The sequence below is a fragment of the Strix uralensis genome, chromosome 8 (genome assembly GCF_047716275.1).
Source record: "Strix uralensis isolate ZFMK-TIS-50842 chromosome 8, bStrUra1, whole genome shotgun sequence".
NCBI classification, from domain to species: Eukaryota; Metazoa; Chordata; class Aves; order Strigiformes; family Strigidae; genus Strix; species Strix uralensis.
Genome location: NC_133979.1, coordinates 18,741,087 through 18,764,785, shown reverse-complemented (window position 1 = coordinate 18,764,785; position 23,699 = coordinate 18,741,087). Strand labels below are relative to the sequence as shown.

General features: G+C 38.5%; 1 protein-coding gene across 1 annotated transcript; it reads right to left on the bottom strand.

Annotated features, from left to right (window-relative positions):
• Positions 1 to 1,855: 1,855 nt before the first annotated feature.
• On the bottom strand, positions 1,856 to 21,530 carry CDC7 (cell division cycle 7). Its single transcript, XM_074877211.1, has 12 exons — positions 21,484 to 21,530; positions 18,764 to 18,912; positions 15,124 to 15,210; positions 13,129 to 13,264; positions 12,397 to 12,490; positions 12,172 to 12,314; positions 10,082 to 10,331; positions 9,422 to 9,517; positions 8,410 to 8,588; positions 7,099 to 7,181; positions 4,042 to 4,191; positions 1,856 to 3,044 (listed from the first exon to the last, which is right to left on the bottom strand). The coding sequence occupies exons 2-12, from the start codon at positions 18,855 to 18,857 to the stop codon at positions 2,668 to 2,670; spliced, it is 1,689 nt and encodes a 562-aa protein (XP_074733312.1). The 5' UTR covers positions 18,858 to 18,912; positions 21,484 to 21,530; the 3' UTR covers positions 1,856 to 2,667.
• Positions 21,531 to 23,699: the final 2,169 nt, after the last annotated feature.

Sequence of the window (23,699 nt, the reverse complement as noted above, 5' to 3'; positions counted from 1 at the left end):
CTTTGATGCTGTTTTGCAGGTGTTTCCTCAGATACTCTTAATAAGATGACCTCCTGTTTCCTAATTATCATTTACAACTAGAAAAAGTATCATGAACTTAACACATGCCACAATTTCCCCACCTAGCCTAGTTTAATACTGAGAATAAGCTAGTCTTCCCTATGCTAGATACACAGATGTATTTAGATTTGCTGTTCTCAGGATTCTACGTATCAGTTTCTCTTCCTCGTTCCAATCCATGCTGCTTTTTGCTGCTGTTTTTGGTTTCTTGCCAATTTATTAATATCCTTGTCATAGCACAGTGTCCAGAACGTAACAGTAATCCAGCTGCAGCCTCACGACCACTGCACATGTGTTCCAGCGATGTCATTTCTGTGCAGTTTCTTCTACTTGCAACTCTCATGGTAGGAGATTCACATTCAGTTTATAAACATCTCAAATCACGCAATTAAACTTTAAAGGAATCTTGGTACTTGACTCTTACCTATGGCTTTGAGAGATTCTTAGAATCACAGGAAAGAGAGAAGCAGAAAACTCAGTGGCAACCACTGCTCACCTCTAGTGTTTTCCTTAATTTTTTTTTTTAATTTTCATTGGGAGCCCCTTGCATTTAACATTTTACTTCAGACTTCCATTCTTTTGTGGAGTGCTACAAAAAGTACTTCGTAACCGTATGCTTGTTCAAATACCTTTTTCTTTTCACTTTATCCTTCCCCAAAAAAACCATCTCCAGGCCTGAAATACATAGCTATCCGGAAGAAGGAATGTATTCTTCTAGCTTGTTATGGAATATACTGAGCTTATAATTGCTCCTTACAGAATTTTATTTACCCTTAATGTTTTGGTAAAAACACTATTAGAAATAATTTTCCCTTTCTGGCTATTAAACTTATGCAGTGGTTAATTGTTGTAGTGCCTGCTGCAAGGAGCTGTTCAATGCTGGGGTTAGCAGGAAAGCTTAAAAAGCTGAAGCTGTTTAGAAAGTTCACAATAGATAGTTGACATATTTTTGCTTCTTGTCAGCTCGTGCTCTCATAAGACCATAGACAGCATGAGTGAATGTAGGAGGAAACAATACATCTGCAGACACTGGCAGACAGCATTGCTTGCCAAATTTGGCCACAGTTCCTTTAGATAAATAATTTCTCAGTGACGTACTGTGTTGAAATTATATAAACAGCAAAAATTACTAAGACCTGGGCCCCAGGGTCTTGTGGATTTCAAGATTTTCTGCAATCAATATTCTGACATCTGCAAATATTTTTCTCTAACAGCTGATGCCAGGAGCAGAGCAACTTTACCATTACTTTCTATGTATTTGAGATTTTTAATATATTGAAATGTCTCTTCAGCCCCAGCCCTGGTCAAGACCTTTGCACTATCGTAACCACCAGCTCATGAGAAGGCTTATACAAAAGTTATCAAAGCAGCAATCTTTTCTCAGAATGGCTTGTAACCTCTTATAGCAACAACTCCATTAGCATTTAAAGAAATGTACATGGAAAAACACTGTATTAAGTTTCAGTCTCCAGAATTATCAAGGGTTTTAAAGTAACTTCTGCTGAACATAATGCAATTTACTTTGCACATTGAATGTACAGGGTTAGAGGTTATTAAGGTTGTTTCTTCTACTTAGGACCAGACAATAGCTAGCTTTTAGCTCTCTGGTAAGACTTCCTTGATAATTAAGATACTTCCACTATGACAGTCATATACACTAGAGCTATCTGAAAAGTGTTTTCTATCACTGAGAATTTATGCAGTAAATAAACATGCATAATACTTCCTGAACGGAAACACTCCCCACAGGAAAACCTTACCTGACTAATTTTTATAGAAGCATCTCTAGACAATCTTCTGAAGTTATAAAAACAAATCCTTTATTTAACAGATATTCTTTTAAAAAATAAGGTTCTATAACAGAAATCAAACCTATGCATGTCACATGAGACATCCTGAAGGCAGTTGCTGTTGAATAGTGAGTTACTGGCACTGAGGAAACATTGGCTATGCAAAATGAGTAACTGCATTTAGTACTATTGCCTAAGTAGGAAAGACCAGACAGGAACAAAAATGTACTTTTAAAACAGTTATGCTTTTCTTTTGATGATATAACTTCCAACACCTGGCCCCTCCTCTAGCAACACTCCCAAAGTAGTAACTGTTCTCTGAAAATATTCTGAACAAAATTAATACACTTTGTTCCATTTTCAGTCCCCCACGTACTAATCAGGAACAAAGCAGAGATATGCAACTATGTAAAAAAGTCTCTCAAGCACTTTATTTCAGTCCTACCTTAAGGCAAATTTGTAAATTTTAAGGGAGTATCTTGAGAATTAAGCACAAAGCTTGTGAAACACTTTTTCTTTGTAGTTTTCGATCAAAGTTAACTCTCTCAGAGAACAGGTGTGCCCTGCAATAACCCCTCAGAAGTGTCTTAGGATAAGACCCTGTTAGTGATGTTTATGTAATTTCTACATCTGCAAGTATTTCTTGAAGTAAACTGACATTTGCAGTCCAACTGCACAAGACTAAATTTCAGTAGTTCTGTACACAGTGTGATGGTATTCCAATGAGTGTAAATGTTGAGGTCAACAAGGTAAAACTACCTCAGTATCTCATTTCCACATAAAACATGTGAAAGCAATAATAGCATATGGTATCTTCTCAGAGTCTCATGTCTTTAAAAAAAGGATGCAGCAAAGCCTCTTTTGCAGTTATTCTTGTTGCAGGGTTTAAGTCTAGTAGCTTATCAAGTAGGTCATATGCTTCATCAGGAACCTGATCCCATCCTTTCATGTCTGTTGCTTTCATTTCCAAAATACCATCACCTTCCTGAAAGCTCTTTAAGTGTTGAATTTGTTTTCCAAGTGTCTCAGGAGCACACTGTTTGTCTACTGCAACTGGCAAAGCTGAGTCATTTACAGACTCGCTGGGCACTTCACCCTGGGATCTCTTACAGCTGCTATTTGTTCCTCTCAACTTCTCACAGAGGGTTCTTAAGTTTTGTGCTGGGACAACTTGGGTACACAGAACTGATTTACCTAGAAAAAAAATTTTACAGTAAGTGACATTTTATTATATTTTCTATGCAACTGTAAATTCTAAGTTTGTTTCAGAGAAACTTCATGTCTTGAAGTGTAACCAGCGTTAAAAAAAAAAAAATTCAAACCTCTCAAAAAAACCACATCCAACCCCCCCACTCCTCCAAACCAGCCATGCTTTACAGCAATAGCCCCAGCAAGTCAGCAGGGTAATAGTCTTGGTTCTGCTCGGAACAAAGCTGTTTGGGTTTGTTCGTGAAGTTATGTAGTAAGAGGTTGTCACTCACCCCACACACCATCTTTTTGCATTTCACTGTCATTTTAACAGAACTGAAGAAAATTAGATACCCTGATTTTTACACCTCTGAAGAATGAAAATAGCTGCTGTCAGTTACACTTCCAGGTAGCAAGTGCTGCAGCATTTGGCCTGCAAACAATTAGGGGAATGGTTATTTTAGGGGTTTGTGTGTTTTGTGGTGGTTTTGGTTTTTTAAACAGGCCATCTGTTGGTTTTTTGTTTGGTGTTTTTTTTTTTACTAGCCCTTCTAGAGGGGGGGAAAGCAAGGTTTACATCATCTAAATATTAAATCATATTGACTTAAGCCTCCAGGACAAATTTTCCAGGAATAGAAACACTGCCTCAAGAATTCTAACCAAATGCCAGTAGAAAAAATTTAGTTGGCATATTTCACCTCAAGTGGCCCTGACTGAGTGAAAGGCAGTAGACAGGCTGGGAAACCTATGGCATGAAGTACCCCAAATACAAATTATAGAAGACAGAAAAATACAAAACTTTCTTAAAACTCTGTATACATAGACTAGTACTTTTAGTTTTTTACATGATAAAAGTGTAATTTACCTCCAAGATGACTCCCAAACCTAAAAATATATTTTTATATATTTAAAAAAAAAAAAATCATAGATTGTAAGTCCCTGCATTAAATAGCAGACCAAGCATACGTTTTCCCCTTTTCCCCATAATTAAGGCTTTGCATACCAAAAGTTTTAGCAGCCTGAATGGTTTCTCTGGATCCACGAACTGTCATGATTTGTGCCAGAGCAGTTAAATCATCACTTGCTTTGTAAAATGGATACCGTCCACTGAGCAGAGAAAGGAATACGATCCCCGCAGACCACATGTCAATTGCTGCAATTGAAAGCAAACTTAGTACTAACTAAACTCACCATTTTATCACAAACAAAATCACAACCTTCTTTAAAAAGAAATTATGACCTGAGAAGCTTCTATCAGAAAAAGTTATGTTCTGAAGTACTTACTGACTTTGGTCACATAGATAACACTTTAGCAAACAGTGGAAATTACTATAATTAGATGAAGAATAATTTCCTGATTTGATGCAGAGGGAGTATTTAAGCTTTTCCATAGAAATTTTCATGAGTAATTCCATTAACTTGCTAAACTTAAAATGTACCACAACAATGTTTGAGGTTGTATTACCCAGGGAGACGAGGGGGTGAAAAACTCTCTAGTTTTGATACTTATTTACGTTTGCTTCACATGAAGAAAACCTTATATAAGGATCATAAATAACAAATAATTAACAAATGAATGTGAATCTGAATTTTTCTGGGACTGAGGCTGCCAGTTAGACAGTACTAAAAAAATTTATCTTAGTATGAACTTTGTTCCTCTCTAATATGAAATCACCTGACAAGATAGCCAGTTTAAGAACTGTAATAGTTAGAAGTTATTCATCACTTTCATTGTGTTATGAAGAGTACAGAGAGTACTCTGGGGAGAGACGCCAAAGCGCGATGGAAACTTTAATACTAAAAGTTATGAGAATACCTGTCTGCCATAATTTTTTGGCTCACTAAGGTGCACATTTTGAGAGACGGCAAGGAAAGTGAAGGAGAAAGTTTGAAGGATTCTCAAACTCTACAGAGAAAAATTAACAGTTGGGAAATAAAGCCATAGTTATTCTACTTCTCTTCAAAAAAAAATGAGTAGTAAAATAGGCAGTAATTAATTTGGACATTTTAGTTAGAAACACTATTACCACAGGACTTTGGGGGGGGGGGGGGGGGAATTAAGTTGACTTCAGTTGCAAAACCAGATTTTGTGTCTTTTATTAAAAAATTAAAAATCCAAGTTAATCATTTGGCACAATTGACAGTGGAAAAATTTTGTATCTTCTTCATAGTTCCTGTTAAAAAGTTTTAGTATTACTGTATCACTGTTGAAAAGATCATATTATCTGAGGTGTTGTGCATCATCCCGATTATGTGGTTGGGAAAGCTGGAGCCATCAAGGTCAAGACCTTTAAATAAGTTTAACTACTTAACTCTTACTGAAATTAATAGACTTTATATGTCTGAATGGCTAGTAAATCGTGGCCCTACAATTCTGGTATTGCTGAGATCATTATCAGACTGCAAGATCCTGTGCAATGGTATCAAAATCATGATTACTCTCTATGCTTTTGTCTAGTGCTATCGAACTAGTGAGGTAGAGCAAGGAAAGGGGAGCAGAGGGACAAACCAAGTAACTAGACCCGTATAACATCAACCTGGGAGTTTAGGTTGTATTCCCTGCACTGTGAACCTGGATTGGATGCACTAAGGTAGCTCTGGATAGTCAACTGGATCTAGCTGCTAACTTCATCTCAGCCCAGAGACCACAACTAGTAGTAAGACTGGAAGGAATACAAGGAGGTGACTACAGCAGTCCCAGATGGAAGCAGAGAAGATCTGTAAGTTCAAATACAACATAATCTCATAAATATTAGTATTAGTCTACACAGTTCTAATTAAGGCCTTTGTTGACATACTACAGGAGCTCGGCACCACTGACTCAGTACTTTTAGGACTGTCTGTGCCACACCCAAGGGTTTCCAGATTAACCCATATTTTCTGTAATCCTGCACTCCATTGCTCTAGAGAACAGAAAACTGTCTGAAAGCATACTTAACACCAGCATGTGTCCAAGATTTCCTAGGTATGTCTTCTTTCTGCCTAAATTCTGTCTAGACAGATTCAGAGATTGTCTAAACTTGTCCTGGATTTCTGGATGTCTTCTAGCCCATAAAGCTGGCTGTTACAGCACAGGCACAGTAACTCTAAACAGGCTGCCATACCCCTTGAAACCCCAGTCATACCCACAGCACAGATGTTGTTTCAAATAACACTAAGCTATCTAGGGATAAGCTGGTCAAATGTAGTTAGGTCTATTCTGAATGTGTACACACACTTTAAGTACTGAAAATTGACAGTTTTCTCAAAAGGTATTCAGCAAAACAGTGGCTAAAAACGGTTATTTTAAATCCAATTTTTGAGGACATTGTATTTATGCCCCTTTTCATAAGTCAAAACTCCTGGTTGTACACCAAATGTTTAACAGGTAACTTTGCTTTTATTGGTCCTCCTTTCTCCAGGTAGGCACAACCTCTCCCATCCTACTTGCACCAGCTAAGCACTAACCATCCTTCTGCTCTCCGATATCTACCCAGACTACTGAAACTTATGCATTTGATAGTTTTTAACCCAGAGAAATTAAAAATTTAGTAGGAAAAAAATATGACATTTATAGACCAGCTATTTAAAGCACTAGCTAAAAGGAAAAAGATATGATAAAAAGTATTAACTAATGCTTTCTAAAACACATTTGCAATTATACCATTAACTATGCCTGTTACGAGAGCAAACTATATGTGACAATCTGTCTAGAAAAGTATAAAGTACATTCTCTCCCCAAGATTTATTCAAGTAAAATCTTGAATCAATAAGCCAAGAAACTTGACAAAAATTACAACTTTGTTTTCTTTTAAAAGTCATTATATTCAACTCCTGCATATGGCATTACCCCTCAAATGAACAAAGGCATATTCAAGTTTCAAACACAGGAAAAATATTCCTAACGTTCTTACTCTGAATACTAAACTTTTAATTAAAATCAGGAAATGCCTGATAAGTGTTAGAAGGGATGATATGAATTTCACATGTAAACAAAAACCCTCCCATACAACATAATATGCATAAATGAGAAGGATGAAAAGGTGAAAAAAGGCATTAGTTTCAGTCTGTTGTGCAGTACCTGTGGTCTGAGTGGGACATTTTGTTAATACTTCTGGTGCTCTGAATCCAGGTGTTCCTGCCCTGGGAGCAACTTGCTGACACCTTGTAATGAGACAAACATGTTTAGAAAATAAAAGGTGATAAGTAACTTCTAGTTCTAATAATGCTTAATATTATATACTTGTGTAAGATGTGTAAACAGTCTAACCCTGCCTTATTCAAGTTTTATAGAAGTTTGAAGCATCTTATAATTATCTAGCATGAAATTATGTGGCATAATAGACTTATATTATCTATTATATTATTATATTTTTATTATATTATCTATCATAAGGTAATACCACAGAATACTTATTGCATACTTCACTCACAATGACCTTCTTTAGTTTCATTCAACAGCAGGCTTGTTTTCATAGGAAACTTTAAAGTTGAGACTGATTAACCAAAGGCAAAAAATGCACTAGATTAGTGAATGTGGATGCTCTGGCTTTGTATTACTCCACAGCAAACTAAGGTTCAGTACTTCTGAGTGTTGACAAGAATGTACTTTTCATTAGATTAACTAAAAGGTATGAGATTATCATTATTTAAAAAAAAAAAAAAAAAACACAACTTTCCAGAGCTTTCTTGTATGGCTTAAAGTGCCTTCCTTCTATGGGCTACTTCTGAGTCTGGCAAATTCCTCATGTTTCATACTTCCAAAATGAAGTTGATATCACCATATTTTGACAGTCTGGGAAGAGAGGGACCCCACAATTTCATGACTATGCCTAGTGAAGCAGAATTCTCTATATTAATCTGTGTTTCTTAATGTGTGGATAAAGGCAATAGGAGATCATAACCAAAAGTAACTGTAGAGGGATGGAGCTGAACTGAGTTATTAAGATTCTCTAACCTATTATTAAAACTTAAACTTTATTTTTTAAATTAACAAATACAAAACAGTCATGCTCCCTTTTTATTCTACATTTCATGATTTCCAGAATCCAAGCTGTTGGCGTGATTTAGGCCTATTAGATAACTATTAATGACAGATTGATGTATTGTCTTTTAAGTGTTGTAATTAACTTGAGTGATTGGCTACAACACATGTAGGTGGATAATAAAATACAACAACAAAAAATCATAACAGTGAATCTCTCTTGCTGCAGATAGCAGTGAACTATTCCATGAACTATTCTTGTTTAAAAAGAGCATACTCAGTGTTTTAAGGGTTGCACAGATCAAATGCTATCTTTTACCAACTAAATCAGCTGTCTAGTAAATCTAAGTTTCTGAGCGTGCTTGACAGCACAGCAGACAATTTTACAACATTATCAAAACAAATTACCTTGAAAGGCAAACACTGCAAACTCTTTCTGTTGCGAAACAGTCACAGGTCAGGTTTGAGGGACAACCACTGGCAGCTTTCCTGGCTGCCCCATTGCTCACTGTTTTGGTAGAAATAATCTTCTTCTTTGTTACTAACTTCCTAGATGAAACATCTATCATCTTTGATTGTTTTATGAGCTGCAATGTAGATATTTCAGAGAAGGTGACATAGTTAAGAAGCTTCCTTTTACATACAGATAGGCCAGTTCCTAAAATACTATGACTGAACAGGTGCTCATGAGCAAAAAGCTGCAGTTTTAAAACAGAAGACAGCAAACCTTTTTAACAATAGCACATCTATAAAATAGACACTGGAGCTTTCTAAATACCCTGAATTTTTCCTCCCCTTCCCCTTTAGAAAACATTTTTCAGTGTTTACTAAAATACAAATACATTAGGTACTCTGAAGCTACAAGAAAAGATTTTTCAAGTTACTATCATGTTTCAAGAATTCTTTTGGTTCAACATGAAAATTAAAAAAATGTACACAAAATGCCACAGCAACACACAGGCTCTAATTCTACAATAAGATGATCACTGGTGGCCAAACCCTCTAATTTAGTTGGGGTTTCTCCCTTGTCATATTAAATACTAATTACAAGAAGTACAGAAAAGTATTTACTACAAGTTTTCTCTCTAGCTTCAACTGTAAAATGAAAAGAAAATGAAGTTTCACAAGATAAGTACATCCTAGTTGCACAGATACATGTGTAGGAAAAAAGATAAATTTAGCATACAAACAAGATCAGCTAGAGAGACAGCTCCAGAACTAGTTCTTTTGAGTTTCAAAAGGGACTGAAACAGAAATGAAAAATTCTTTGAGCCTTTCAGCAAAGACACACTTAATAATCTGCTCAAAAACTTCTAGTCCCACAACATCCTGGAGTAGTGTCCAGTCTTACAGAACAACCAGTTCTATAATTTTTCAAATATGTAACAGATTGCTCTTCCTGATGAGTCATACTTCTTACTTTTGTGCTCGAGTTCTCCTGGTATGTGGAACTATAGACATTGAAATTCCTCTCTCCAAAGACAGAGCGCTGGACAGAATGGTGCACAGAATCCTCCTACAATACCAACAAAAAGGACAATAAGGATCCTATCTAACACACAGCTGAATACTGACAGTTAAAAAAAAAAGTGTGAAGTGATATAAAACAAGAACAGCTGCATAGTAAGTTATTTTCAGGCATCAGTTTACTGTGGATGAAGAAAACATGGTCTAGACAGAACAGCAAACATGCTTACAAAACTAATCACACCTCAGAAGTACCCCAAGACAATCATCTGTACGGCATTTGTTATGCAACTAATAACTAAACGTAGATGAAAAATTATTGGCTTGGAGAAGGGTTCCGCAGTACATGTCATTTAAAAAAATATTTAAGGCTGTCTAAATAGTAATCCACGCTAGGGTTTTATACCACCTTTGGCATTGTGTTGTATCTAACAGATAATGAAATGCCAATAGGGTTACATAGCCACTTTGATAAGAAAACTGTGATTCTGCGCATCACATTAGGATCCCCCAAGATATGCGTGCACAACTTTTGTTCAAGTATTACATCTCCCCCTGTTGGATGAAGTAATACATTAAACATACAACAATATTAATGAAAAAGACTGAGAACCTTTCCTCCTCTTCCTTGTTTAATCTGTATTTTTGAAAGTGAGCTGGACCTTTTATCAGCTGCTTTTGAGGCTGACTGTTGAGCTATCTGTTTAGCTGCTGTGACACTGACAGAAACCCCATTTCCCAAGGCTATGGTGGGATTATTTTGCAAGCAACTTCCCTGCTTGTCTTCAGAGTGGGCAGTTTTGAGAAGTTCAATTTTCGTATCAGGGGTTCCTTGTGCTAAGCCAAAATCTACCAAGGCATACCTGAAAGACACAAATTTAGAATCAGGAGTCACAAAGTATCCATCAATCAGTTCAATTTACTATTCATTACTTGTTTACTTATCTTTCTTTCAATTTTACTCAGTATGTTGCTCGTCTGCTGTTGCCAGCACCACAGTCCTGTTTTCCTCCTCCTCCTCTTGTCCTACCTTACCTATGCCCTCAATGTTTTTACCCTATATCCATCATACTTCGTTGTTTCTTGTACCAAAATCTTCTCAAATGCATACTTTCTCCAGTGGTGTTAAAAAAATACTCCCAGCAACTCTGTTGTGGGGTTCTTCTAATCCTACAGCTCCGAACCTTCAGCCAACAATGAAGTACAAGTGACTTGACCCTTTCAGGATTCCCGTGGGCAGAGAAGAAATGTAGCAGTGAAGACAAACAAGACTAACAATGCTGAGAGTTTTGCCAGACCTCAAGCCATACTACTGGAATTTACTTCAGTCTTCAAACAGGTAAGACTACATTAGTTCACAATTCAGATCCGTCTTTAAAAGAATTATTTTTTGCTACAACCAGTACAAAGACAATCCAGCTGTCTCTGGGTCTCAGACAAACTCAATTTCATGGCCTCCACATGTAAAGATTAAGGCTCAAACAAATGCTGGAAGAGCCAAAACAACAGTACGAATTATTTTGACGCATTTAAAAAAAAATATAAGTAAATCAGTATTTCTCAAATTTTTAAGCTTGTGGTTTGACAAAAAACAATCAAACCTCCCCTACAAATTTCCACTACATAGAATCCTAGGATCATTTAGGTTGGAAAAGACCTTTAAGATTAAGTCCAACCCTTAACCTAGCACTGCCCAGTCTACCACTAAACCATGTCCCTAAGCACCACATCTACACATCTTTTAAATACCTCCAGGGATGGTGACTCCACCACTTCCCTGGGCAGCCTGTTCCAGTGCTTGACAACACTTTCAGTGAAGAAATTCTTCCTAATATCCAATCTAAACCTCCCCTGGCACAACTTGAGGCCCTTTCCTCTCGTCCTGTCTCTTGTTACCAGGGAAAAGAGACTGACACCCACCTCAGTACAACCTCCTTTCAGGCAGCTGTAGAAAACGATAAGGTCTCCCCTCAACCTCCTTTTCTCCAGGCTAAACCCCAGTTCCCTCATCCGCTCCTCATAAGACTTGTGCTCTAGATCCCTCACCAGCTTCGTTGCCCTTCTTTGGACATGGTCCAGCACCTAGTGTCTGAATTGTACGTAGCACAATACTCACCAATACAGCCATAGGACTGCTAGCACTAAAACAGTACTTTATTCTATCCATTTCAGCTTCACAAAAAAGCAGCACCTCGTTTTCTACAGTCTTTAAATATTGTAATTTGCAGGAAAAAACCCAGCCCTACTAGTTCTAAACATTAATTCAATGTAAAGTGAAAACAGCCCAAATCCAGCTATCTTATCTGTATCAGTTTTACTCTATCCACAAGTAGAAATTTACAAGTATCAATCACAAGTCACTATTAGCTTTTTTTATTAAAAAAAATCCCGACTGATTTTATTCTTCTCATTCTTATTAAAAAATGTAGTATTTGTACCCAATAGTAAAATCTTCATTTTTTCAGGTACTTGTCACTCTGAAGCAGATACTACATTAAGTATGAAAAAACAATTCCTTCCCTCCTCAAATCCCTAAACACTGAAAGAAAAATTTTACAAATAAAAAACTACTTTTTTAGTTTTATTATTTAAGCACATGTTATGCAGCTGGAAGGAAAAAAAACCAAAAGCCTAATCGACTCTGTTCTGCCAAGGCACACATCCCCAAATGAGATCACAATATGGTCATCTGGACAGACTTACTCTTTAAGCTGCCTGTTGTAGAGGAAGTTACTGGGCTTGACGTCACGGTGAACAATACCAAAGTGATGAATGCGCCTCAACGCTTTAAACAGATTAAACATGTATTCCCTCACTTCTTCAAAGGAAAGAGAATTCAAAATGTCCTGGAAGATTATTTGGATACTGTAATTATGCAACAGTTTTTAATTTAAAACTTTTACTACACATAAAAAGTCTGGGACTCACCAAGAAGGATTCATGTTCCAGATATGGCATAACAATAACCACATGGTCATTTTTCCTAAAGCAATATTTTACTCCCATAACATTATCTTGTCCCCTAGAAGAAAAATAATGTCACTGAATAAAGATCAGAAGATGGATGTTTATTTTCATTTACTACTTAAAAACTTCAATCAGGCTTTCTGTTATAATCTGATTTATATTTTGACAGCAGTCTTATCAGCAGTCAGTAGTTATGCTGTTGCCTCTCATTGCTATGTTCCATTTGAGTTCTGCAATCTGCAATGAGGTATCCACAGATTACAAATCATGGCCCCACAGATAGTTACTGCTGTAATTAAATGTAGGACCTAACTTTCATGATACCAACTGCTTTAAGAAGGTGCTATTTAGCACACTCTGGCAACAAGTATTCATTCCTAAAACCACAGTTTCTGATTAAGAGATTATTTTTTCCAAGCATTTCAGAACTGGAATATTAGTTATCACAGAGATACATCATAGAATTTCTCAGATGGAAAATACAGCACCATCTGCAAACTGAGACGAGTAGAAAAGGGCATCTATTGCAGGTAAGACACTCCAATTCTTATTTGCTCTTGATAGAAAGAATATACATTTCTGCGGTTAAAAAAAGGCAAGCAAAGTGCCAAAACTTAAAATAAATAAATACAGAACAGTGAGACAATGTTCAGCAGCTTAGTCATGACAGTCATAACTTTTTTGTTTATGTACCCTGCTACTGTGAGGCACTGAAGTTCAGCAGCAATTCGCAGAGGGTGGCTGGTTGGAATCAAGTGCTTCAGAGCCATTTTTTCCTCGTATCCTGTTTGTAGTTGTGCTGTGGCCAAGTAAACTGAACTAAAAGTACCTGTAAAAAGGGGAGAAAAACACTGTCTTCAGCATTTTTAATTAGGTCAATTCAGATTTTTGCAGAAGTGATCTAACTGTTCACAGTCCCACAGTATACTTGATACTACATCAAAAGCAGATTCTAGAAGAGAAAAATGCAGTTCCTTTTTTTCTCCTACTGAATTCAGTGATCTTGTATACAAGTTTTTTATGTCAGTAAAAATGCAAATGTAACACTGTCTAACTTGCTTGAGACACAGAGCTCTTTGAATGTAAATTTCCTGTCTTTGATTTGCTTTCTTGTCTAGGTACCTTACTTTCATCTGACATCTAACTCTTCTCTCCTTACGATGTAAGTGGGGTATATAATGCTAATCTGGAAAGCACTGCCTTTACTATTCAAAGAACTTCTGAAATTGCTACAATTTTCTTAATTCTGTTACCTTATCTACAAAGTAAGACTTCTCACGTGATGTGTAACTTTACTATTTGTTTGCCCAGAGCATTATCGCATAGACAGAACATGATAGACCCATTTGAAAAAGAGAATATTCAGACTGTATGCTAAACTTACCCACCCATTTCATTTTAAGGATATTCTAATATACCTCTTAGGAGGTTCATTTATCCTAATGATCTGATATCTGAACATACAAGTTGAAGCATTCTTCCGTATGAATAAACAGTACAAATTACTTTTGATTACATTTTAAGTATTGTGCTTGCATCATGCTAGTTTAACAGTCTGTAAGTGCATACATACATCAAAATGCCAGCAAAAACTCTAAGTACTTCTTGCAGTTATAAACAAAAAAAAAATCTAGAGTCTCATACATTCAGTAGAATTGATTACAGCAACAAGGGTTACCAAGTTGACCTTAGACATTATTTTTGAGAACTACTAAAATGAAAGTGACTCCAGAGTGGAATCTTAAGTTGAAGCTTTTCTCATAACGCTGCAGAAGTGCAAGTATTTTTTAAAAGCATTGTTTACTCCCAATAACAAAATCAGAGTACTATTCATAAACAGATATTTTGTTTAATTATACTGTCTTTTTTATGACAGGCAGAACACCTTTTTTCTGATGTTTTGTTTTTGAAACTTTGTATTGCTGTGGTATATGGAACTGGGGTTATTTGGGGGGGGGAGCAGAGAAAAAAACTTTTAGCCATCTAGCCTGCCATCACAGGTATTCCATCACAAAATAGCTGTTAAACAACCCAGCTCCTCACCAACATCTTTGTTTAAAAGTGTGGAATATCACAAAGCATTTCAGAGATCAAATGGGTAAAGTTCCAAAAAGTGCCGAAACCTGCACTCAGAAGTACCTAGGAATCTATTTAATAGTCATGATTAACAGTCATTGAAGGTATCAGCAATAGTATCTGTTGAAGGCAAGGTATACACAAGTGTTCTAAAATTTGATACTGTATGTCTTAAAAAAAAAAAAGTTGGTTTTTTTTAAATATCAGCTATAATCTTTCAGTCTCCTTCAGTTCTGCCCACAGGGTTTCAGCAGAAAGAAAGACATCTTAAGGAACAGTAGTTAAATATATTAAATAGATTTCTTGTGTAAAAGAGAAAAAGAATGGAGTTAGTTATTCAAATCTATCTCAAAAAATTTTAGTTGTCAAAACTGGAATGCTGTTTTTTTGAAAGGCTTTAATATACCAGATTTTCAAGAAAATATCTTGAAAATGTCCCTAATTAACATACCTATGTGCTCAGCAACATATTAGAATTCATACAGAGACCAAGAATTAAATCAAAAATGCATCTGGCTTGAATTGCATATATTGGGATCTTAGATTTATACATTTTAAATTAGAAATACCAAAAGAAATCTTAGTCTAAGCAAGCTAAAATAAAACATTTACCTTCTCCAATTTTTTCCTTAATTTTGAACACATTTACAAGCTGTGGCACTGCTTCATAAAGTTTTTCAATGTCTTTTTTTATTCCTGCTGTGGAAAAAATGGAAAAAGTTAGGAAATTTATTTCTTGATTCCATATCTGATCTATATTTGCAATCACAAATCACACTTGAGTTCACAGGACTGTGAATTCACATAAACAGAGGAAAAAACAGCAGACAGGTATCTATCCCTGCTGACATTACCATCTGCATACTTGATAGTATTGTTGTTGTCCATCACGCTCCCTTTTAAGCTGCAGCATTTAAAAATTTGGTGGTTTTTTTTTTTTACTTATCTGCTACCTAGCAGTTCCTGAGAGGACAAAAGCCTTCTGGTTAGTAAGACATCAGATTACAGCTCATTGATAAATGTTTTCATGAGATTTGCAATGTCAATTTCATAAAAGACAAATTATAATAGTTGTTTCTGTAAGCACAGGAGCACATCCATCGGATGCAAATCAAAAAGGTGGGAAAATAATTTTTTTTTTTTTAAGATCAACAATGCATTCTTTCACACTGTTACTTAAAATAATAAATGCCAAAAACCATGTTTGCTCTGCATTTAAATTGATGCACTTTGTGCTGCGATCACTAGATGGCATGACAAGGATGTTGTACTGTATTATTTCAAAAAATTATGTAGTTTTCCATTCAGTTTATGAATCCTTGTCATTTAAACGTTCTCTATACCCTGCATAGGAATTCACTTCTTTTGAAGCTATGAAGTATGTAGAGGCTGTGACTAATTTCTGTAAAGCAGGGGTGAAGAATATTTTATTATGTAGAACTAAGCACAAACTGGTATTTGGAAAGCAATCAAATAGAAAAAAGAAATGTGTATACATTTTTCATCCTAAAAATAATAAATTAAATTTAACATAAATATATAGTGTTGTATACATAAAAATGTGCTATGTTTTACCAGGAGCAAAAGTCATATGCAATGAGAAAAATTTTCAAAATATCACTGATATGCTAGAAACAAAGTATGGATTAGCGTGCATCCCCAATGCTAGCTCACTTTGTACAGCAACAGAATCTGTCTGCCTAAAGAACCCTTTCTTCCTGGTAAAAGCCCAGTAAATTAGTTGGTAATTCAAGTTATAATTTTTGACTGTAATTTCTTTTTATTTCAAAAAATTGTAAAAACCAACATACATTTGAGAACTGAAACCTGCTGCCTCTCTTACTATCCATTTACTTTTTTTTTTTCTTCCCTTTAAATTGTTCCCTCTGCTTCTCCAAGTTATTTTGTTTTAAGTCATTTCGGTAGGGATATTTCGGAAATGAAAAAATACCTCTATACTACACACAAAACCATTAACATTCATAAAAGATACATTTGATTAACCAATAAAAGGTTAATCAGTTTTGCTAGGAATCATATTTAAAAACTTCAAAATATGCTAGGATAAAAATGACCAGGCTTGTACTAACAGTCAAGATGTACAGGACCTTGTGTCTTAATAATCCCTGAAGGAAAAGGCTAAGGAAAACTGGTCAACTGTACAGTTATTCTGGTTATTCCCCAATTTTACAGAGCCAGATTAAGCTAAATACCTTGAAAAGTAGGAAATTGAAAGTTTGCAAAACCCCTTCATTTTCCTGTCAATATAGTACAAATTTTTTGAAAATACACTAAAAATTCAAGAAGTTACTACCTAACAGTGCTTTGATAGCATTCATATTGCCCATGTGCTCTGAACTTTGTCAAGAAATTTATCTATTATTGCTGTAATTCTTGTTGTTTTGTCACTAAAAAAGAACTGTTGATAAAAAGTTTTATCATTTAAAAAGTAGTATTTCCAGTTAGTTTGCACAGTAATTTCAATTTTTCAAACAAATGTTTGTGTATTACATAACAAATGTAAAACATTCAAGAAAGCTTTCTGAAATCTTCAGAAAATACAGGAAGGGTAAAGGCTGGTATTTGTACCGTGTTCCATTTCCCCCAAGAATACTCAAAAATGTTAAGAGATGAAACCACATAACAACTATAAAGAACTTAACATTGAAACATTATTGCGTCGCTCAAAGACCTAGGCTTTCCCCTCCGGAAGACAGTCCTGTTACTGGCTTCTGAAACATCCTACACAAACATGATCCCAAGAGGTCAGTAGCCACAGGACAGAGCTACAAGACTGTTTTCAACAGTGATACAGTTCTGACAGGCTCTGTTAGAACAACATTGCTTAGAACTAGTTTGCTATCTAACCTGCTCCAAATAAAGCAACTTAGTTTTGTTCCAATACTTGCATTTTACTCAGACTTCTTATGAGAGTTGCTTAGGCTTCAGTTTTTACTAAAAAAAAAGTATACTGACAGTAACTTACCACATAAAATTTGCACTGGAATTTCTCCAGTAAAGTTGCTTGGTTAGGAAAAAACGTGTTACTTCTTGCAAAAAGCAAGACTCCCAACAAGGACTCAAAAGATCTTTTAAGTCTTTAGAAACTGGCGGATTTCTACTTTCCCTACCCATATCAGGTTTTGGGTTGTTTTGTGCCACCAGTCTAACAGTCCTAAGGTAGATACTAACAATCATGAAAAGCTCTCTCAGTAACTGCTACAGCATCTGCCAAATACTCCATTTTGTCTGACAATGAATTCAGGTTCCTGCCTGGACAAAGTTCAATGCTATCGGAGCACGAACAGCTGGGTTACACAGGTAGCAGATTCTAGGCCAGCGTAGTGCCTACCCAAGGCACTGAGAGCATTTAGTAACTCAGCACAGCTTCTTGTGTTGAAAGATCCCGAAAAGTGCTAGAAACAGTCAGCAACTGTCCTTGTTGACAGACAGCAGTATAAACATCATCTGTTCTCTTCTGGGACCTGAATCCCCAGTTGGCTATAGAGAACATACAGTCATTGTACCATCAGTGTATAATAATAATATCCAACATTTCTTTAGTAATTTCTTTACTTCCTATAATGAAAAGAATTTGTCAAGTGAGACAATTAAACGTTATTCAGCATCACTCTCTGTAATTCTGGACGTGGATGTCCAGGGGACTGACAGAGGACTACCTTTTTCTAGGAAAATTAGTAGCCATTATATATATAAGCTGGCTGACCACCCACAATTACCAAGCAAGCATTGCACAGAAGGTCCAGATTGTGAATGTACTTCAAAGAGACTCAAAAACGAGCAATAAAAACACTATCAGAACACGTTTTGTAGTTCAGCTTCTCTGGTAAGAGCGAACAGTGTTTTTATGCACATAGACACATCTAAAGATATTTAAGGATAAGGCTGGCGACTATAGGTTAAAAGGCATGTGTACTTGTCTGGTCAGAGAATTTTATTCTCAGCGATTGCCTTTTTTGAATTCTGGTATCCTCTTATAATAACATACTCTGTAATAAATAGTAGGGTTCCTGAATTGTGACAAACTACTGCTGCTGAAGTTTTGTAACACACAAAAAGCAGGAATAAACTTAAAATCAAAAGCCACCTCAAACATTGTCATTTAATTAATTCTTTATACAATAGGATCATATACTGACAGGCTTATAATTGATGCTGAAACCTCCTGAAGCGACGAAGCAGTATGTCAGCAACAAAACATAATGTTAGCCATCTCTGTTTTAGCATGTACCTGAAAGCTTGCTGTTCTGCTCATGCTTCCCATGGAAGTCTTCAGCCTGATGAGGGTGCTGTTCATCACAGTGAGCCTTCAACACCGTCTCCATCACAAAACAAACCTGAAGTTAAAATTCCAAGACTTTGAGGACCACTTCTGAACACCTGGGGGAGCAAGCATATCTGGTTAGACACTTCCTGGCCCTGCACTTAGTTACTGAGGTGAAATTTAGGGAGTCTGAGGAGTTCCTCTGTGCTACCTAAAACAAGAAAGCATAACCCATAATCCCAGAGAAAAACTAACCCAGTAAAACCCCTCTATCTCTAGTAAGAAGAAAAAAGGGGGAAGAGAAGGAAGACAGGAGGATAAACTGAGACACAAATGATGTTCTTTCATCTCTTGTGTGTTTTCTCATTCACATTAAAGCATTATCTTTTCCCTGAAGTTTGCTTTGAAAGACAAGGAACTGATGCACACAGAAACAGCTGCATTGGATACTGCAACACCCATACAGACAGAAAACCTGAAAGAAATAAGAGAAAAATATACCGTCTCAATATGAGAGATTTCTCTCTCTTCTAGATAAAACAAAAGGCATTATTATTTGTTGCCCTCTCCCATAACAAGAAATAATAGCACATGCTTATTTTGAAATGCTTCTTGCCTGTGAATCAGTAAAGTGTACTAATATTGTACATGCAAAAAATATTGTACAACCAAAAAACTGATAATATCATGAAGAAAGGCAGAGAGCCCCAGGGCAGGATAACCAGTGATAAGTGAGCCTGAAAGCACCACTTCTTACAGTTGCCCAACACTGGTTCCATTCAAAGATCTTCCTTGCATGTAACTTTGCCAAATCTTCAAAGTTCTAACTGAACTTTTCCACACAGGGGAAACATATTCTGAAAAACTTCAAATTAAAGGATTCATCTGTTTCAGCTATGGAGCTAAAAATATATTTTGTCCCCAAAGAATGTGAGCTACCTTGAGTCTGTCATCCTTGTGCAAGAGAACAGGGACAGGCAACAGTCTCTCTTTTTGAGGGAGCTTTGCTGGAAAGTGGGACTTGGGAACTAATGGAATGAGATTAGAGATATTTCTAGACTCTCACAGGTAGACACTCCCTCCGCTAGTGCTGAGTAGGCAGACAAGCCTGTTCCAAACCTGAAACAGCATGGCCTCATTAGCAGAATAAGTAGTGCAAATTAATACAAACACCCCCGCTCACTGCCGCTCACCACGGCCTACTTGCTCTGATTCAGCCCCACGCCAGCCTCAGTTCTAGGCTCTTCCAGTTCAAGGCAGGTCACAAACACCTTCTTTGGAAAAAGAAAATGCATGCTTCTGTCTGCCTGCAAACCACCATAGGAACATGTTCATGGCTTGCTGGCCATGAGGAGGGTGAAAGGGGCTCAAGAACTCAAGGTGTCATTTCCATTCATTTATGTTAAATAAAGAAGCTACTATCTGCAGAACTGGATACCTCGAATACTTGAGTATATTAAAAAATGGTTTACTACTCTGGAAGTGGGCTTAACAGTTATAAAATGGAACATCAAACAAAATCTGATTCAGATATTTACTTTTTACATTAAAAAACACTCAAAAGACACTATTAGATAAAAAATTAAGAGGAAAACCAAAATGATCCAAAGTTTCAGCTCAGACAACTTGCTTGCTGTTAAATCACATCTCCAATGTTCTCCATATCAAAACAAGAAAAAAACCAAAACCCAGATAGTGACAGATTCAAACAGCCCACATTGGTTCATGGTCTTTTGAGTCAGCTATCTGAACCCTGCAGACAGAAATTAGTGACAGTGCTGCTGACTTCTTGGCTAAAGCAACACTGCTAACAGGAACACAGTCCGCTGCCACTAAAATGCAAAGCTCCTTTAAGTGGGAATTTACACAGACACCCCTGGAAAAAGCTCAGCACGCCAAAATAAAAGTTGAGATTAAGATCTCTTTGTCATTTAATAAAAGCAAATGTTGTGGCTGGATTAAGTCTTGCAATAAATTGATGTTTTCTACAAAGACGAAATAAATCCGTCTATTACACGACAAGCAACAAAAGTCACACATCTAGAACTTCAATTTGCGCTGATGATGCCGATGCTGCCAGACAAAAGGAAAACGTCTGGTGCTTGTCAGAGCAGGTTGGCTTTACAGGACAGCCCCTCTAGCAAGGCTCCGGGCCAAGCCCACGTCCCCGGTTGCATTCGAACTACAGCCTGAGAGCGCGCAGGCTGCAGACGGGCAGGGGCACCCGCGAAACGGCGGGGTCGGAGGCACCGTGCGAAGTGCAAGAGGTTATAACGAGGCGGACGGGGATCCGCGCGGGTGGGCCAGCGGGCGTGGGGCTTCCCGGGCGGTCACAGCCGCCAGGAGCGGGGAAAAGCAGCACCCCAGCGCCCCCCCGCCCCGCTCCCCCGGAGCTGCCCCTCAGCACCCCTCCGCCGGGCCAGGCGACCGTTCCGACCACGGGAACTGCCCCCCGCGGGGATCAGCCGGGACTAAGGCGGGGGGGAGGCAGCGCGGGGCCTCCCCACAGACGAGCAGGCCGCACCGGGCTGGGCCGGGTCCCTCCCCCGTCCTCACGGAGAGGCCGCGCGAGACCGGCGCCCCCGAGCCGCCGCGGCCGTAGCCCGCCGGTGGGGAGGGGTTAGGGGGGTGTGCGGGCCGGCCGCGGTGCGGTGCGGGCAGGGCCGGGGGCTCGCGCGGGGACTCACGCGAGGAGCGGGCTGCCGGAACGCGCCAGGGTTTTGCCTGCTGCCGCCTTTTCCCGGCCGCCCCTCCGCCACCAATCCCGGCCCTCGGCGGAAACCGCGGCCCCGGCCAATGGGGCCGTCGGCCGGAGGAGAGCGCGCTGCTATTGGCCGGCCGGCGGGGAAGAGGCCCGCCCAGAGCGGCCACCGGCGGCGCGCGCCAGGCGGGCTCGGGCCTGCGGGCGCGGGGCCGCCGGTGGGGCGGCGAGTGAGGGCCGGGCCGGGCCGGGCCGGGCCGGGCCGGGCCGCGGCTGCAGCCGCGCCACCCCGCGCAGCCGTGCTCTGGCCTGGGGGTGGGCAGCGCGGCCCGGCTCGCCCCCGGCCGCCGCCGGCTGCCGGGCCTGGTAACGAACGTCGTGTGGCGGTGACTGAGGGATCGGCGTTCAGCCAGCGCTATGCGGGCGTAGAGGCCGTGCCTCGTGCCCGCCGAAGGGCCGCGGTGCCGCAGACCGAGGGGTTCCTCCGCCTCTCCCCGGGGCGGGGTGACGCTCTGCCGCAGGCGCCCGGGCAGGAGAATGCGCGGAGGCGGTCGGTGCGCGTCTTGAGACGGGTTGTGTGGGTCCGCTGCTCCGGGGGTCTGGAACTGTTCAAGATACTCGTGCTCGGTACAACAGTATTCAGCCCTTGTACATTTTATTTCTTACATGTGATTACTGCGAAATAATTACAGTCCCTGGATAAGATCTTGTTCTCATTAGCTCAGCTATAAATTCAGTTAAATAGTTGAGAGTCCACGAAACGACTCTCCATTTACACCAATAATAACAGAGAACATAACTTGGCTTGCAGCTTTGTCTTATTACCTGATTATGTAACAAAAGGAATTGCACAGAATACAAAATTAAATATGCATCTTGATTCTGGTCTGCACTGTAGCCACTGATCAACCATGAGCAGGACTGGGAAAAGAGACTATTTATTGGAATTATGTTTTGCTGTTGAAAGTGGTTGGATTTTACTGAAGCCAATGCAGTTGCATGTTTGGAAATAAAAGAATTTAGCACTTTTTTGTCTTTCATCCATTTTGGGCATTATTTATTTTTATTTTAAGATAAAATAATACTGCTCTTTTTAAAGACTAGCTCTCCTGTATTTGACAATGTATAGATCTCTTGTTCACTAGAACATGAACTACAATACTCTTGTTTATTGCATATTCCATGTAGAGCTATCTAACTGCACCCCTTGGTAAGTAACAACCAAGCCTGGGGTTGCCCAAGTGCCCAAGGCAACACTGTAACTTGGCTATTACCTTATAATATGCTGCGTTTAGGTTAAGAAAAATGTTAAAAGCAAAAACAGGTTCCACCACTTTTGCGAACTTGCGTTGTTTTCTATGACACAGTTCAGAAGGAGGGTGCAGAAACAAGTTGCTGAGCTGCTTGGGGGGGTGTTTTGATGTGTGTGGGGTTTTTTCCAACAGTTGTTTAAATTTGCACTTTCTGTTTAGAGCTCTAATGAACCAGTGCAGCAGCTTGAGATTTAGCTACGTATACTAACTCTCAATAATTTCAGTTAAGAGTAACAGTATTTAAAAGCAGATTATAGCAAACATGAATTGAATGAGGAATAATGACAAAATAATGCAGGCCAAATTCTGTTCTTTCTTTTATCCATGTAATCTTACAGAAGTTAGAAGAGTAGCATAAACATTCATGAGCATAGGCTTGTCCTAGTGCTAATGTCAGGCACCGTCATTCTAAATTAACCTCTTGTGACAATCTTACCTGCAGTCATTTCTGAATACTGTATTGAATCATGGATTACTTTTTCAAATTAATACTTGCAAAATAGCTGGTGATTATTTATGGGTTGCATATTTAGCTCTGCTGTCTCCTGGATAGGTCAGGGTTTCCGACAACCTCCCTGGCCTCACTGCCTAGGAGTTGTCATCGTGTGAAATACCAAATCATGACCGTTTCTGTACAGCCCCCATTATTGACGTTGTCAGTCATATCCATATTACCTTTCTCCCCATCACTTAGGTTGCATTCATACACAGCGAGAAATTTGTCTGATTATATCTTCTGATCTAGACCTTGTCTAGCTGTGGTTTCTTTCCCTGCAATATCTCAATTTATCTTGCTTCCAACACCTAAAATCATTTTCATTTAGATACAGGTCATTTATCTACCTTGATCACTTGTTCCTCTCCATTTCCTCCTTTCCTATTGATCCAA

Coding starts and splice junctions, on each gene's coding strand:
- CDC7 (XM_074877211.1), bottom strand. CDS start 18,857: ATGGAGACGGTGTTGAAGGCTCACTGTGATGAACAGCACCCTCATCAG. Junction 15,211..18,763: donor GCAGAACAGCAAGCTTTCAG/GTACATGCTAAA, acceptor TTTTTTCCACAG/CAGGAATAAAAAAAGACATT. Junction 9,518..10,081: donor AACAAGGAAGAGGAGGAAAG/GTTCTCAGTCTT, acceptor TTGGTATTGTAG/GAGGATTCTGTGCACCATTC.